Source organism: Mastacembelus armatus, chromosome 1 (genome assembly GCF_900324485.2).
Source record: "Mastacembelus armatus chromosome 1, fMasArm1.2, whole genome shotgun sequence".
Lineage (NCBI taxonomy): Eukaryota > Metazoa > Chordata > Actinopteri > Synbranchiformes > Mastacembelidae > Mastacembelus > Mastacembelus armatus.
Window position 1 is genome coordinate 14881343 of NC_046633.1, and position 13774 is coordinate 14895116.

General features: G+C 39.8%; 2 protein-coding genes across 2 annotated transcripts; both read right to left on the reverse strand.

The window, feature by feature from the left end:
- Positions 1 to 719: 719 nt before the first annotated feature.
- Positions 720 to 4555, reverse strand: cwc25 (CWC25 spliceosome associated protein homolog). Its single transcript, XM_026302383.1, has 9 exons — positions 4386 to 4555; positions 3714 to 3886; positions 2980 to 3216; positions 2826 to 2895; positions 2516 to 2661; positions 2329 to 2389; positions 2052 to 2242; positions 1580 to 1747; positions 720 to 1475 (listed from the first exon to the last, which is right to left on the reverse strand). The coding sequence occupies exons 1-9, from the start codon at positions 4401 to 4403 to the stop codon at positions 1364 to 1366; spliced, it is 1176 nt and encodes a 391-aa protein (XP_026158168.1). The 5' UTR covers positions 4404 to 4555; the 3' UTR covers positions 720 to 1363.
- Positions 4556 to 5205: 650 nt separating this feature from the next.
- sp6 (Sp6 transcription factor) lies at positions 5206 to 13102 on the reverse strand. Its single transcript, XM_026303654.1, has 2 exons — positions 12908 to 13102; positions 5206 to 8537 (listed from the first exon to the last, which is right to left on the reverse strand). The coding sequence occupies exon 2, from the start codon at positions 8413 to 8415 to the stop codon at positions 7498 to 7500; it is 918 nt and encodes a 305-aa protein (XP_026159439.1). The 5' UTR covers positions 8416 to 8537; positions 12908 to 13102; the 3' UTR covers positions 5206 to 7497.
- Positions 13103 to 13774: the final 672 nt, after the last annotated feature.

A 13774-nucleotide genomic window follows, 5' to 3' on the forward strand; every position in this document is an offset into this window, starting at 1 on the left:
TTACTCAGTGAAAATCTCTACTGTCATTGGAGAACAGGAGCGGTGGTAAACAGCGCCTTCATAGTTTGGTTGAGGCGTGGCTAAGAGAAATTGAAACGGGAAGTTTTGTTTGGTTCTATCAGTGTCGACGGTGATTCGGTGTAACACCGGTGCTTACTGTCCATCACTGAGCTTAGAATAAACCTGCCTTCAAACTCTGTGACCGCTGCTACAAAACGCTACCTACCTAATGGCGAGATTACACCACCATCTTGTTTTGTATATTGGGTGGAAACACCAAAAATGATAATCTGTTTTCAAACGAATTTCTCATTAACTGACGAATAGACTGAATTAAAGTGTAAGGCAACATACTGTTGGGTAACTCCTTTTAAAAGGATTTTTGCCACACGATATTGGATAAATGTATACATGCATTGTGTGAAAACAATTAGGCTCAAATAATGTTCTATCTATCTACTTAATGTATATATCACCTTCAAACACAGCAAAGACAACACAGGAGTGGTTTAGGGACAACACTGAACATCCAAGAGTGCCCCAGCCAGATCCCTGACTTGAACCCTGTTGAACATCTTTGGAGAGACCTGAAAATGGCTGTCCACTGTCCCCATCCAACATGACCAAACTTGATAGGATTGCAAAGAACAGCAGAAAATCTCCCAATCCAGATGTGCAAAGCTTGTTGTGTCATACCCAAAAGGACTCAAGGGTCTGAATACGCATGTAAATATTATATTTGTTTTTTCTTTTTAATACATTTACAGACATTCCCAAAATTCTGTTTTCACCCTGTCATTACATGGTACTGAGTTTAGATGAATGAGAAAAAAAAGAGTTTAAGCAATTGTATCGGGCTGCTACATAACAAAATGGAAAAATGGTAAAGGATGTCTGAATACTTTCTGAATGCACTGTATATGTGCTTTATCAGTTTGGGCACAAACAACACAGTTATCAATTTTATATAACCTGTTCTATATGTCTCCATCTCTGGAGATATATTTTATTCCAGTTGCTACTCACAGAACTACACAACTAACAAACATATATTCCAAAAATCTTAAAGATAAAAGAAGTCCCAGGTTATACTGTAAAAACAAAAACAACATACTGAACAAAGTTCTGGTCATATGAACCGTAAATGTGGTATTGGTAGTTAGAACAGATAAACCCTGACTGTCACCTTTGTATGATCTGCTTTTCAAAATAAAAGCCATAGGTAGACATGAAGCCACCATGTATTGTGAGCGCATGGCAGACTCACCACACCATCCACCCATCCTTCTGCCTTAACACAGTAAACAAAGGAGTGGATGGCACAATGTTTTTAGTCAGTTCATACATTGTGTGGTAAATGTCTTCATCTCTTCATGAACTGATCCATGGAGGCTGCTGTCCTCTGAATGGAATGGATATTCCTCTTCACCCTGTCTTCTAAAGAAGAGCTTGCAGCACTCTGCAACTTCATGTCACTGCCAAAGGACAAGATGAGGTTTTATTGAAGCTGGAAATCAAGCATGCAAGAGTGGAAGCCATTATAAGTACATTTAAAAGAGAACAGGAGGCAGAAACTTACTGGATGAAGCCAGCATGGTCGTTACGCTTGGCATTTTGTTCCCGCTGCTTTTCCTGCTCATCTTGCCTCTTGTATCTCTTCACATTATTCTCTCTGTCCTCCTCTCTCTGCTTGGCCTCGTCCATCATCTCCCGCCTCTTGCGCTCCAGCTCCTCGGCTGAGAGCTTCCTACACCAGACAGTTTTTTTATTGTTAAATCACTGAAACTCAGTCTGGATGGTGATTATGAGAAGGCTTTGAGTACGAGCTCAACAGTATTTCGATTACCTTTAACTATGCTGCACTATCAAGAAAAGTAAAACAAATTACACAATTGAAGTAGCAAATTGATTTATGTGTAGCTGTAAAAAGAATAAGCAGTGATACAACAAAATACACAAAATGTGGGCATAATTCCACATTATATGTATTTTTTTTCCAATGACTGTACACTTGCAGTGCATATACTTTCTGGAGCTCCGTGAACTCTTACTTGGATATGTGGTTCCTCTGCCTGTTGTAACGCTCTCTCTGTGGGCTGGAAGATCTAGCCTCGACCTTCCTGTCACTTCTGTGTGAGGAAGAGGAGTGACCATTCCTGTAGTTCCTGTGAGGTGACCGGGAGCGGCTCCTCTCACGGCGTGCTGAGTGACTGGCGGACTGCTGATGACCGCCAGCAGGGAGCTGAGAGAAGATGGAACTGCTATAACTTAAGGCCTCTGGTCAGTAAGAAATTAAAATAATAGGTTACATTTCTGCTCCTTACTGACCTGTAGTCCATATCCTGGACGATGATGGGAACGGGTGTATGTTGAGGGTTCATGACGTGACCTAAGAATACATCAAAGACATCATTAAAACAGTTTACTGAACAAATCGAGTGGAAATCCTTCATGACAGTGGTGACAGTGAGAAAGCTAATACATACTTATTTCTTTAAACAATCCTTTTACATACCTGTGTTTTTTCTCATCTTCCTCATCTGAGGCTGAGCTTAAACTCTGTTTATGCTTCCTCTCTTTTTTCCTATCTTTGTCTTTCTTCTCCTTTTTCTCCTTCTTCCTCTTCTTTTTCTTGTCTTTCTTGTCAAGATTCTGGCGCAGCTGGGAGAGAACCAAGCAACAATTTACCACATATAAAAACACCTGACAGTCTCTGCCTCCAACACAAGACCACTTGTCTAACTGCGCCTTGTTTTGTTAATGAAGTCAGTAAGAATATTACCAACCATATAACATGCAAATGTCAGATATTAGTGACTTTTTACCATTTCTTTAATTTTCTTCATCTTTACTGGGTTAGTCAGGACTTCTCTCTTCTTCTCTTCCTCACGTTTCCTTATAAAAAACAAAACATTAATTAGATGATTTGCAGCTTTTGGCAGAAAAAAAAAACATAAAAGAGAAAAAAAACTTACTAACCTTATTGCAAACAGGGGGTCTTCCCTGATCTTGGCAGCCAGGTCAAGGGTGGAGGCAGGGGTGACGGGGTTAAAGATGGACCCAGGCAGGAGGCCAGTCTCGGCAGAAGGGCCGCTCTCTGGCTCCTGGTATTGGTCTGTGATCTGCTTATCAATGGGACGTCCCAACAGATACTCATCTCTGGACACCTGATTAGCAGGGCCCTGGTACATCCAGTCCAGCCGATCATCCTTCTTTCTGTCGGTTACCAATGTACACAACAGAATATGCCAAAAAATTAGTGGGCTTTTAAAGCTCTCTGTCTAGATTGTTGCTCTATCATGTGTGCCCAAAGATGGCGTATCAGGCCACTCTCTAACAACAACCTATCATAAATGTAAATGCAGTGGTTTCACAGAGATGTCTAGAATGGGCAAAATGCCAGCCATCAGGTTGGATAAGGCCTAGTGGAATGATTAATTATGCTTAGTTACAATGACTAAGTGTTATCACTGTACAGCTACACTGGTTGTCATGGTGCCTTCAATAACGCATTTAATATCCTAATTTTTTTTTCTACGCTCTCCTCACAATCTTAGCAATATTAACCAGTTACATTAACTGCAGCAATCCCTTTAGACCAAATTCACAACCCCTATGGAACTTCTGTGTGGTTGTGAGAGTGCAGTCAAGTCTACATGATTCATGCAACAGATGTTTGTCTGAGATAACAGTCAATATCAGAGAGAACTAACTTGAGGGCACCAGTTTCCTCTGCATATTTGGTAATTTCTTCTCGGGCACGTTCCTCTTTCAGCTCTTTCTGGAGCTCCTCAATCTTCTTGCACTCAGCCTCATATTTTTGCTCAGCTTTCCAAACCCTCTCGATGTTTTTCATAGTCTGGGGATGCCAGCTCTTTTTCAAGTTCTGACAGGAGAAATAGGGAAAACATTTAGTTATGAAAACAATACATTGAGTTCATAGGTGAACCTTTAATTGGTCATATAGTTTTAATAGAATTAGTATTTTTAAAGAGACACGAATGAATATAAAATGTTGATGACAACTATCAGCTAATGTACTTTTGACCTTACACCACTCTAAAGCTAAAATGATCGGACATAATGAGAAGGTAATGATCTACTAAGTATCCACAAATCTTCAGTTGTCTTGGGCACATCGATTATTTCTTCTAAAGCGGGAACATTTTACACGAAATGTCATTTTCAAAGTTCTACTCTACTGCAAATCTCAGCTAACGTTAACCCAAAGCAGCCCTGAATTTTTATTAAACGTGATGATAAAACGAGACCCATTTAAGGCACTCCTGTGCCGCACTGTGGTGTTACACCAACTGTGTATGTGCTAATAACAAACGGCCGCACTCTGTAAACATCAGACAAAGCGAATGATCGTTCACACTTACCAGGTCACCACCTCCCATCTTTAAAAACCTGTCGTCTCAGTCCAACAAGCAAAGAAAATGGTCAAACTTGACGTTTGACGATAAAAAGTTGAAGAACGAAAGATTATCGCCTAGAAAATGGAGCCACCGAGTCTTGTTAGTGGTGGGTTTTATGTATTTCCTGTTTTGTATTTTTCACTTCCGGTTCCTACTCATGGTGCATTCAAACTTCGTTAGTAAACTCCGACATCGTGGATTGACATTATGGCTCTCCATGACTTTCAAGTGATGTTGGTCGTATATACGGTCCCAGTTAATTAAAGGCCGTGCTGTATCAGTGAGGCTGTTTTGGTTGTTGTGGTTTTCATTCCACAAACTGTATCATATATGTCATGTTTACCCTTAATGTACTGATACATTGATGATGCTTTCTGCGTTTTCCTAGTTTTGATATCACTAAAAGCTACACCCTGATCCAGAAGGCAACAGTGTCTTGTGCCTTTCACAGGCACTAAAACAATTTTTTTCTTCTTCTTTTTATGTTACTACTAATATTAATGATAATGATATTTTGTCTGCTGTCATGTTTGAATGCAAATTAAACTTTACCTTATCATTACCAAATGGTATCTTCTCCAAATAAAGGCTGGACATGGACGCAAAATGTAGTTTTTTATTTAATAAAGGACAATAACAGATTAAATACAAGTTATTACACCTTGATACTTAACTTATTAAAAGTTAAACTTATTTTATTACACTCTCCACATCTAAAACATTTACTACAGCAACCAATTATCAATTATTTTGTCCATAATATAACAAAATATTACAAGCCTATCTATAATATCAACAAAAAATAAAAATACTAGTCAATACACAATAATTGACTAATGTTTATGCACTGTATTCCTTTTTTATCTTCTATACATTAATACAGCAATTGTGAGCCCTCAGTAATGTAAGCTCTCTAATATCTCAGCCTAATGTCTGTGACGGTTTACATAAATCCTAAGTTTTAAACTGTAAAGCTGCTCACACTGTTTTCTATAGAACTACCATACTGATTATGAAAGTTAATTATCCAAAACAAATAACCTAAACATTTTCTGCTGCAAGTGTTCTATTATATTTTCTTTCATTTACTACACTGCTAATAGCATGTAAATTCTCCTGAGGAGTGAAATGATTGTCATGTTTCAAGAAATCGTGTTTTGTGAAATGAATTGTAATTGCTGAATGTGGGGAAACTTCAGTTTCAGAAACACTGACAGCTGTTAATAAAATGTGCTGAGAGACAAGCCCTTCACACTTCTTTGTTGGTAACTTGGGCAATAGCTTGATCTGACATGTAAATTGTTATGGTGTTGATTAAAGTCATTAACAAGGTGGATATCACTGATAGGAAAACAGTTTGCTTCTAGAGCAGCCTGAATTGTTTGAGGCATGAACAAAGGTCAGCTCCTTCAGGTTACAGCACATTTGTAATATATGCAACAAAATCAGTTTACTTTTAGGCCACTTGGAGGCAGCAGAACATGCAAACATATTATCAACACATGAAGCCATAATGGCAAATGTATTCATAAACACTTGCTTATTTGCACGTCCAGTGAAAAAGCATAATGTTATTATTCACATGAAGTCATGTTTATGGCCCCTTGTACAATTTGCTGTCCTTTTAATATGGGTTGGTTTACCGTAGTTCTTACAGCCTAGTCACTAAGTTTCTGTCTCTCTGTTATTTGGTCCAGGATGATTAGCCTTTAGAGTTTTAATGAAAACATTTTTGTTGATGCCAGCTGCCTGCTGCTAGACCTGGGGGTGATGAGAGCAGTGAGACTGAACCAAAACAGTAAAGTTATGAGCGAGAAAACCAAACCAAAACTCAGATATGCAAAAAACACTAAGTGCAACTGAGGGTAAGTGCAGAGTTAGTTGATTATCTGTTAGTTTGTCACTATGAACAACACCATTCACATTATACACACGATTGTTTTTATAAAAATATTGATTAGTGCACCTTTAAATCTTGGCCACAGTATTAAACTACCTTTCTAATGATGTAATGATGTGCTGCTTTGTGCTTGAAGTGTCATTCAACAGCAGCAGCTTGTTGCGTTGACAGGGCGGATCTGTGAAGTCCTGTTTATACCAGATATGGCCGCTGTTGTCAGCATGTCCCAACAGAAACCAGGAATTACTTAGCCAGGCAGCATTTTTTTCTCCTTGTCCACCTTCATCTTCTTGTTCTTACCTTACAGAAGTTGAGGCACTGTCTTCAGCATTTAATTTTTTTGGCCAGTTAGCTGTGATTTGTCAGTTCAGAAGTTTCACATCATTGTCACATTTAGTGTTTCTTAGCATTATTGTGTTCTAGTAGGATAATTCTATTCTATTCTATTCTGTTCTGTTCTATTCTATTCTATTCTTTGCTCTTCTATTAGCCCATATTCTATTATGTTAACATATATTATATTATTCTATATTATATTATATTATCAGTCAGCATCACATCAACATCACATTAGGTCTCTCCTTGGTCTGCTGTGTTTTCATTTTGTTTACATATGATTTTAATATTAATCACTTACATACTAACACACACACACATACAAGTTAGTGGCATGTACTGTCAAGCGTCCAAATGCCTACTGACCTTTTTAAAATTAAAAAATTGTGTTTTCCAGTTTTATCACAACACCAGAAAAAACAGAAAGAAAATATAAGGATTATCTGTTTTTTCTGTTTACAGGCATGATGCGTTTGAAATTGGTAAATTCAACTATGTTGGAGAATAAGTATTTCCCCAGTTCTTCCATTAACATATTTGACTGAATGTAAACAGGATAACAAGCCACCTTCATCCCGGTCACTTGGCCTACTGGTACTATAAGCTCTAGCAGCAATAGGAGTCTGGCAACAATCTGCAGCTTCAGCTCAGTTGCATCCTTAGTTAGCTTTCACTTTCAGTAAACGCAGTAAAATTTCTGCCTTCCATCCAGTTTCCACGAGTAAAGGTTTGTCCAAAATTTTCTCCTTTTCTCTATTCTATTGTTAAACTATGACACCTCTATGACAAAGCGGGGAACATATTCAGAGATTTCTTCTGAAAATGATGAAATTAGACAGACTACCCTGTCACATTGGTGACTGAGGAGTCTGTCTCACATTTCAGCTTCAGCTGTGGCTCTGTGGTGTCAGATGCAGACATGTTTGAGGATGACTGAGGAGGTGTAGGTGCATCAAAGCCCTTATCCATCCGCCCATCTCCATTTACCCTCTCCTCTCCGGGCCCTGGCGGGGACTCATGTGTGCGCATGTGCTTTGCCAGGTGGTCATTGCGCATAAAGACTCTGGGGCATAACGCACAGCTGAACTTCTTGGCCCCAGTGTGTGTCTGTAGGTGGCGCTGCAGTTCATCAGAGCGTGTGAATCTCTTGCCGCAGAACAGCCAGTTGCACACAAACGGCCGGTCCCCACTGTGCCACCGTAGGTGAGCCTTCAGGTGGGAGGTTTTGGCGTAGGCCTTGCCACAGCCAGGTATGTGGCAGTTGTGCATGTGCTTCCTCCTGCTGTCATCAGTGCTCTGGCCCAGCTGTTCAGCATGGACACAGTTAGGGCAGCGACACACAGCCTGACCAGCACCTCTAGAAGAGGAGCGCCGCTGTGGTTTGGGGCGGGCTGAAACAGAAGTCTCCTGAGGTTCCTCCAAGGAGAAAGGTTCCTGCTGTAGCATTTCTGGGGCCAGCGGGTCCATTTTAAAGCCATCCTGCGGGAAGAGGTGTGATGAGTGGGAGACCTGATTGTGTTGGGCCGGAGGCAGGCTGCACAGCTGTGGGTCTGAGCCATAAGGCCCTAAAGAGGCCTGCAACCCCATGGAGTTCCCTGGACTCACTGAAGGCAAGCTGACACTCTGTCCCGTTTGCAGGTCTATCCAGCTCCCTGGTTGGACATCCCTGTGGAGGTCCCACCATGATGGGATGTTCATGTCTTCTGAGCTGCCACTAGGTGGTGCTGTCCGTAACCAGGGCTCGTAAGGGTGGGCCATGTAAGCAGCTGTTGCAGGTGCAGGATTGGTGATGAGGTCAGCCACTCAAACTGTTAGTCACTATCTTTTGGGTAACGCTGAGAAGATTACCACATAGTGGGTTGGCGATGCACTGAAAAAGCCTGCAGAAAGATAGAACAGAAAATTGTTTTCCCATCAGAGCTGGTATAAAATCAGTCTTTCTCATTCAAATACATTTTCTGTCACTTCACTGAACCACTCTGAAGCCCTGAGGTCATTTTTCAGTCTAAAAAGACTTTGAAGGTGCTCAGCTTACGCTAAACAAACTATTCTGAACTTCAGAGGTGCAGACATTCTGGCCTAAATCCTCCTGTCTACAATGTTTAAATCACCAACCCCAAGCACACCTCCTTCATTGCCATGGATACTGCAGTTCTCACGCTGCGTGGCCGTGGAGACAGAAGAGAGGGGGAGACAGACGTGTCCAGACAGAAGCCTGCCACATGTATCCACTGCCAGGTACTTCCCATGGAGGACAGTCAAAAACAAGCCCAAAGAAAACAACATCATTGGCCCCGTGCAGAGACAGTGCTGGGGGGAGGTAAACGCTGATAAGATGGGGGGAGGGCACAGAGTGAACAGGAGTGTTGACAGGAGAGCAGTTTGGTTAAGGAAGAAGTTCCAGGGAGGTATGGCTGCAGGCCAAAGTCTATTTGTACATCTCTGAGGTTTGTGGAGATGAAACCTGGCAGACAGGCGAACCAGTTTTTATGAATCACACATGATTTACAACAGCAGGCCTACAGGCAAGTTACAAAAAGAGCTCCGATGAAATGCCCCGCCTCTTACACACTGGCGACAGAATGCATCAAGAGTTGTAGACTGATGGCATTCAGGAGCCTGAGAATGGGAGTCCAACAATAACATGAGAACAATTACTTTATGTATATAATTATGGACACACGCGCTGAAACAGCATCCTGTCCCAAACATACTCCAGGTATGTACACTTATGCACACCTCATCAACGTCAATCCACTGTCTCATACATGAGGAGGGGCTCAGATTTCTAAAGGTGATGCAAAGCTCAACAAATCTGTGGAAATGTATGAAGTTCCAGGGAGGTATGGCTGCAGGCCAAAGTCTATTTGTTCCAGCCTGGAAGACTTATGCTTGGCTCCAAACATATCCTAGCTCTTAAACAATCTTGTTGACTTCCACCACACCCCCATCCTCAGACATCTACAATTATCTTTACAGCAGGAAACAGTAACGTATTCTCAAGCTTTAGAGGCTGGTATCTTAGTTTTGACGTCACTTCTTGTGATACCATATCTGATAAAGCACGCTACCCAATGTCACCCAGAAGCAAAAGGGTCAAGCTCCAATGGAAGGGTTACATCCTGTTGATGATGTAGGTTAGAGACAGAGACAGCCAGAGGACCCGAAAGGTCGTGTCACAGGTCATGTCACTCAGTCTGACAGTGAAGGTCTAGTAGATGTCAATTTGTTGAGTAAATGTGACCAAACCAAGAAGAGTACACTTCATCCTCTCAAAAGTTGAGTCAAACCACTCAGAGATGCTTTTTGTTCACAATGAAATCGTAAAGCAATTAGTTTGGAATTCCATAATGAAAGGTCTGATGTTAAAGGTCAAGCTGATTTATTTTGCGTCAGCCCAGAGCTGAGTCACTGCTCTGTAATTTTTTGGGAATGCTACTCAGACGCATGGCAGAATGGCCCCTCGAACTGCACTTACACTGACAGGACCGTAAACAAACCAATACAGCATCCTCCTCCGTTCCATAAAGTGCCGGGAGCATCCTGAGTATCTAAGCGAAACAGCTGGCATAGGGGCCCCCAGGGGGACAGCAGCCTGGGAGGAGGAGGGCAGTATAGAGCAATGACAGAGCTCTGGTCATAAAACCTGCCCAATCAAGACCCAGCACAGGCCCTAGTTTACACATCTGCCCTTGGTAAAATGCAGAAAGAGGGGGCAAACATTTCACTGACAATACAATGAGTGTTTCATGACTTAGAGTCAAGGTTTATGGTTTTTTTGTTTTCACTGACAAAATTTTTGTCCTATTAGTCAATATATCTGGAAAGCTACTTAATAGGCCTCTCCAGCAGTGTCTGCACTTTTTCTGACTTCTAATCTGCTAGTTTATGTTTTTACATTCATATAGTTGAAAGTGGTTTTACCAGTGTAATTCACACGTCCAGTTCAGTTCTCAGTTTACCCAACAGTGTCTCCAGTTCCATTTACAACTAGTTTGTTTTATGGGTAGAGTATCCACTCACCCCAACCAGTCAAGGCAGATGGCCGCCCAAACTGACCCTGGTTCTGCTGGAGGCTTTTTCTTCTGTTAAAGGGAGTTTTTCCTCTCTACTGTCACCAAGTGCTTGCTCATGAGAGGTTTGTTGGGTTTTTTGTTTTTGTAACGTGCACTGAGATGATTTGTATTGTGATTTGGCGCTATACAAATAAAATTGAATTGAATTGAATTGAATAGAGTAGAACACATCAGTTAATGAACTTCAGATATTTCTCTGTTAAAATCAAAACTTTCTGACCTTTGCTAAGTGCCCATATGTGCAGAAATGACACCACACAAACTTTAAATGAGCTAAAACTCCTCAGTGACCAAGCTGTTGAAAACTCTGATGGTTGTGGTAACGTAAGGACGACTGAAACTACATATCTGTTTGAAATATACTGGATTTTAAACAAAAGTATCACTTGCACACCTGAATGACAGATTAAGTTAGTTACATGCAGAACTCCAGATGTAGGACTAGTCTTTCTAATTGGTTTCTTTGCTCTTTACAGGTATGACTAAGTGCCAAGATAGTTTAGATATGGATGACAGTTTTATGCACTCAATGATTTAGAAGTGTCTGTATCCCTCTGACGTCTACACAGGTATGGAAAATGCATTCTTTGCTGCATACTTTCAATAACTGCTGCAATTTATACAGCAATTATTAAACTTTTTTTTTTATCCATTTCTTTTTGTCTGAGCAGAAAGAGTGCAACCAGAAATCTTTTTTACAAGTGATTTACCAAATCGTCTGACTCCCAAATAAGACTGAATGTAATTTATGCAGAGTTTGTGGCTGAATTGATTTGTAAAAATGCACAAAAATGGGCTACAGTCATATTCTGTCCTTTAAGAGTAGCTCATCTGAATACAATTTGATGTGCTTGGTTATATTTCACTATATATATCTTAATGAACAGCAACATTAGACAGCCAGGAGAGGATTTTATTTAAAATTATTTAATTTTAATGATATGTGCAAAATGAAGCCCTTAATCCCTCGTTTGCATATTAATCTAAATTTAATTGACTACCTTTATTATATGTATATGTATGTATATATATGTGTATGTATATATGTATAGATAAGATTAAGTTACTGACAGGACAGTATATATATATATATATCTATATACAGTATTGGCATTGACATTGTCCATACAAGTGGTTACTGCTCTATCTACCAGAGGCCTCAGCGTTTGAGGGCTCGGCACAGTATTTTAGCGTTTTAGCATTTTAGCACTGCATCTTCTATTTGTCTCACTCTATATCGGGTTAAAATATTCCAGATTGTTTAGCGCTAACTACCCACCAGTATATGGAGTACTTAAAATTAACTTCACCCCAACCACTTAATGTTATTACTGTTATATACCACTTTTTTAATACTCTGTAGGTATTTATCTTAATAGCAGCTGTATATAAAAAAGGAATAAGATATGGGATTTTGAGAAAATGCTGTAATGCGCACTTTTTAATAATAGTTTGCTCTTAATAAATAACCACTGAATTAAAAATGAAAAGCTTAATGCTGTTTATTATTCCTCTATTTGATGTGGCGTAGAATTTTTATTTGTCTTGTATTGAACATTGTAGGTCTTATTTAACATCTCACAGGCCCATGATGCTTGTTGTTAAGGAAAAGTCAAGAGTTCTCAACAGCAGGAGCATGGAGATTTGATTTGATGATACGGTAAATATTTTACATGAAATTTATGATAGAATATGTTCAGAATTATTTTTATCTGACGCACTGTAGGCTAGATCCCATTGAAATTGATACACTACTGTCACTCAAACGTAATCTAAAAATCTACATAGACAATACATGAATGAATGAATGTTTTACCCATGCAACTATTTGTGTTGTTTCTGCTCTAAGCTGCCTCATCCCAGTAACACAAGAAACACGGTCAGAATTCAAACTTTATTTATTATTATTATTATATTTACTCTATTTTTTGTAAACATTATTTGCATGTTAGAATTTACTGAAGGTCTCATTGTCTTTTTTAAGAATTTTAAATTTGTACTAAAATTGTTTGCTTAGTTTAACTTATTTCTTTTGCCTGCTTTTAGTATGAAATTATTCTCATACTTTTAGTTCTCTGTAACCTACATCTCACATTAATACAGAGTTAATATAAACAGATAGGGTAACACTGACAGTAAGTCGCAGTGATAGCACTTGAAAATCCCTGAGTTACCTGCTTGCCCGTGGAGCTGCTTCTTTTAAGGAATAAGAGCACCTTGTTTGGAGCAGCTTTGTCTCAGCTCAGCTTTGTTGCTTCTTCTCTTTGTCGAAAAATGCACAAAGCAAAATAATATCCTCGTCATATTTCACCAAATTTTCTCCATTGCTGTCGGTCCAGGTGAAGCGAGATCAGCGCTTTTGGCGCACAGGTAAGCAGCAATCTCAGCAGTGACAAACTTTATGATAGGCTGTGCGTCTTGACTGCCTCCAGACTCCGCCCCCTGCTGGCCAGCGGTCTCCCCCTTTGGAGATGCGCCCTCCTCGGCTGGAGGTGAGCAAACAGCTTGTGCTGGGATAACAAGTATAACTAAGTACGTTTTACTGCTAGTATAAAATTTGAAGTAGTTGTACTCTATTAGAGTATTTCAATTTCATGCAACTTATAGGTATTTCTATTCTAAACGTGAGAGAGAAAAGATTATACTTCTTCGGTTTTGTTTTGTTTTTTGTTTTTTTATTTTCAGTGCAGGTTTACTTGTAATGGGATGATCTATTTATTTTAAAATAAAACGTACACATATATTTGTAAATATGTTTTATACTTATAAATATATTTCAGTAAACAACAGTTTCATTCACTCCTCTCACCTCCCTAACTATGGTGTAGGCAGATGTGCATTTCTGACAAAGACTGTACAACAGCAGCAAACACAGAGCAAAGTCTTAAATAGTGGTGGCTCCGTATCTGTATCTGGAATGGGCAGGAGTTTACCCAATAAACTGGGATCTTTTATTTAATTAGCACATACAAATAGATAAACAGCCTTGCCTCAATTCGGCACATTACTGTAGAGCACACGTTAGCTTTTTCCTCCACTGT